General features: G+C 42.2%; 1 protein-coding gene across 1 annotated transcript in view; it reads left to right on the forward strand.

Moving 5' to 3' along the window:
* Positions 1–2500, forward strand: part of LOC125042880 (carboxypeptidase B-like) — a 7775-nt gene that overhangs the window by 965 nt on the left and 4310 nt on the right. The window contains exons 2-3 of the mRNA XM_047638711.1: positions 1–195; positions 445–532. The exon at positions 1–195 is cut by the window's left edge and continues 18 nt beyond it. Coding sequence (XP_047494667.1) covers positions 1–195; positions 445–532 — 283 coding nt within the window. The remainder of the gene's footprint in view (positions 196–444; positions 533–2500) is intronic.

The raw sequence follows: 2500 nt of genomic DNA on the forward strand, positions 1-2500 counted from the left end.
CGTTCCCAGAACAGCTGAGGACGCTACCGTAGTCCGAAGTGCTGTCGCCGCCCTGCACCTGGAGCAATGGACGGACCCGCGCGCCCCTGGGGTTCCCGTGGACATCATGGTACCCCCGAGGCTTGTCCACGGCTTCCTCAACGGTCTCAAGATCCGCGGAATCCCCTTCACCATCAAGATTGACGACGTTCAGGCGTGAGTACAAAATAGAAGGAAGGAAATTATACAGATAATAACTAATAATAATAACGCGTTGTAATATCGTATGCTGATAACTACCAGAGTTGTTGCTGCTACTAATCCGTCTGGTAATGGCGATTACAAAATACTACAAAAATGCAGCATATATATCATTAGCACTCATATGTGAGTGCAAATGATATATTCGAAATTAAAGCAAAGTAATTCACAAAACCCTAAATCTTAGCTCACCTTTCCTACTAGACTGATCGACCAGCAGATGGCCACCCAGAGGTCAGCTGATCCTCATCCTCGCCAGTTTGACCACACGTCTTACCACACAATTGAGCAGGTGAGGAAGTTGCCAGGGGAAATGAGACGCTCGCGAATAGTTTGTCAAATCAAGGAATGAGAGATGATCAGAGACAGGGTGGGAGGGCGTTCGCAATTCTCAGCCGACTGGAATGAAAGACAACCTGCAAAGATATAACAAATAGAAATTTCAGTCCTACTGGTTTAAATGGTTATACTATAAGTCAGACAGAAGTTATATATCCTTATATTTGTTGAGGGATATTTTTAACCTAGCTTTTTCGGTCGGAAACCGTTTTCTTAAAAGTACCCTGTCACGTACTAATATGAAGTAGATCTGTCATCCATTACTTTGTTATGGAAATATTGAGCAAAAGCCACGATCGTTATTTGCATTACAACTTATTATCAACAGAAGAAAACATCTTTCATAAGATGGAAAGATGTCAGCGATTAGCTTTGAGGAAATTTGCAGAGATTTACCCATGAAAAAGACACGTGTATAGACTGCAAGCGATACATCTACATACATCGGTCTTTGGAAGTAAACGAGAAACGTAGGATGTGAACAAACGAGTTAATGCGAGCGAGTCGTTGAAAGTGAGGGAGATCAGCTGACTAAAGTCATGGTGGTTGCTTAAAAACAAATGTAAACTGGTTGATCATCTTACGAGTGACCTGGTGGTCGAGATGACCCTGTTATGAGTAAGTGCACAGGATGTACTTGTTCAAGGATCGTGTGAATAACTGATTTATGATTGTCTGAATTCTGTGTGATGACTCACAATGACCTTACCAACCCTTTCACAAATTAGGCTTCAGCGGAATTAAATTATCTATAGTATCATAATCTGGGATTCAAGTAATAATGGTTTCTTTCACTTTCATATCTAGTTCTGGTAATTGTTTTTGTATGAATGGATTCCTCTCATCCTCAAGTACATAGGAATTATGTCGTGGATCTCCCCCCCCCCGTACCCCCCCATTATTGACCCTGATAGCTGGGGATAGCATGAAATTCAGGGAAACTGCGGGTAAAATAACAGATATAAAAACACAATATAGATCATAACTGACTATACTGTTAAATACAGGGGGTTGTGGCCCCTGCGATTCCACCCCACCTGGGAGCTACCACCCCCAAACCCCCGCCCTGGACAACAAAGAATCCTCCTCGTATTCACGACAGGATAGAGCGTATGGTCTACATGCGGGGCGAACACGGCAAGATACATCCTAGGAATTATAAGTTACTAAACTGCTTGACAGAAGCCGCTAAGTTGAAGGGGAATGGAGCCATGGCATTCTCTCACATGCATGGTGAATTCTTTGTCTGCCAGGGTGAGGACTGTGGGGTGGCATCCCCTGCATTACACAATTGGTGACTTATTCATCGTATATTATTGTTATAGTTATGTATTTACTGTATTCTATTCATATCTTAGACCGTAATGATTTCCCTGGCACCTGTCACGCCCTCCCCTGCTACCGGGGCCAGGATAGTGGGCAATGGGAGCTTCCGTGATATAATTTCGATATAGTTGTATAGAGGGTGTGAAGAATCCATCGATACCAAAATCGTCGAGATCGGTTATGTGAGGGTATTCCGAATATTTTTCATAAAGGACACAGTGACATGAAAAATATTATCAGAAACAATGTAAATAAACATTTAAGCTGTCTTTGGTAGAGCAAGGAAATACGTTTGGATTTTTTCCAACACTTGGGAGAGGCGTTCCGGGTTTCATCAATGCATTGTGCTATTTTACATCACCATTGAAAACCCACCCGTCCAAACCTGAAAAAAGCCTGATATTCATTACTAGAGGCCTACCTCGTGTCTATTGTACTTATTTTTTCACCAGAGAATCCTAGTTGTGCTTTGAATATATTTCTAGGTCATCCTGTACCTAGAGATCAGTGAAACAAACCACGAACGCGGAGATTATTTTCATTCTTGATAGAGCCACAGGAAATATCTGGAAACTTTTCCTCTCAACACGCAATT

Source organism: Penaeus chinensis, chromosome 3, assembly GCF_019202785.1.
Source record: "Penaeus chinensis breed Huanghai No. 1 chromosome 3, ASM1920278v2, whole genome shotgun sequence".
NCBI lineage: Eukaryota > Metazoa > Arthropoda > Malacostraca > Decapoda > Penaeidae > Penaeus > Penaeus chinensis.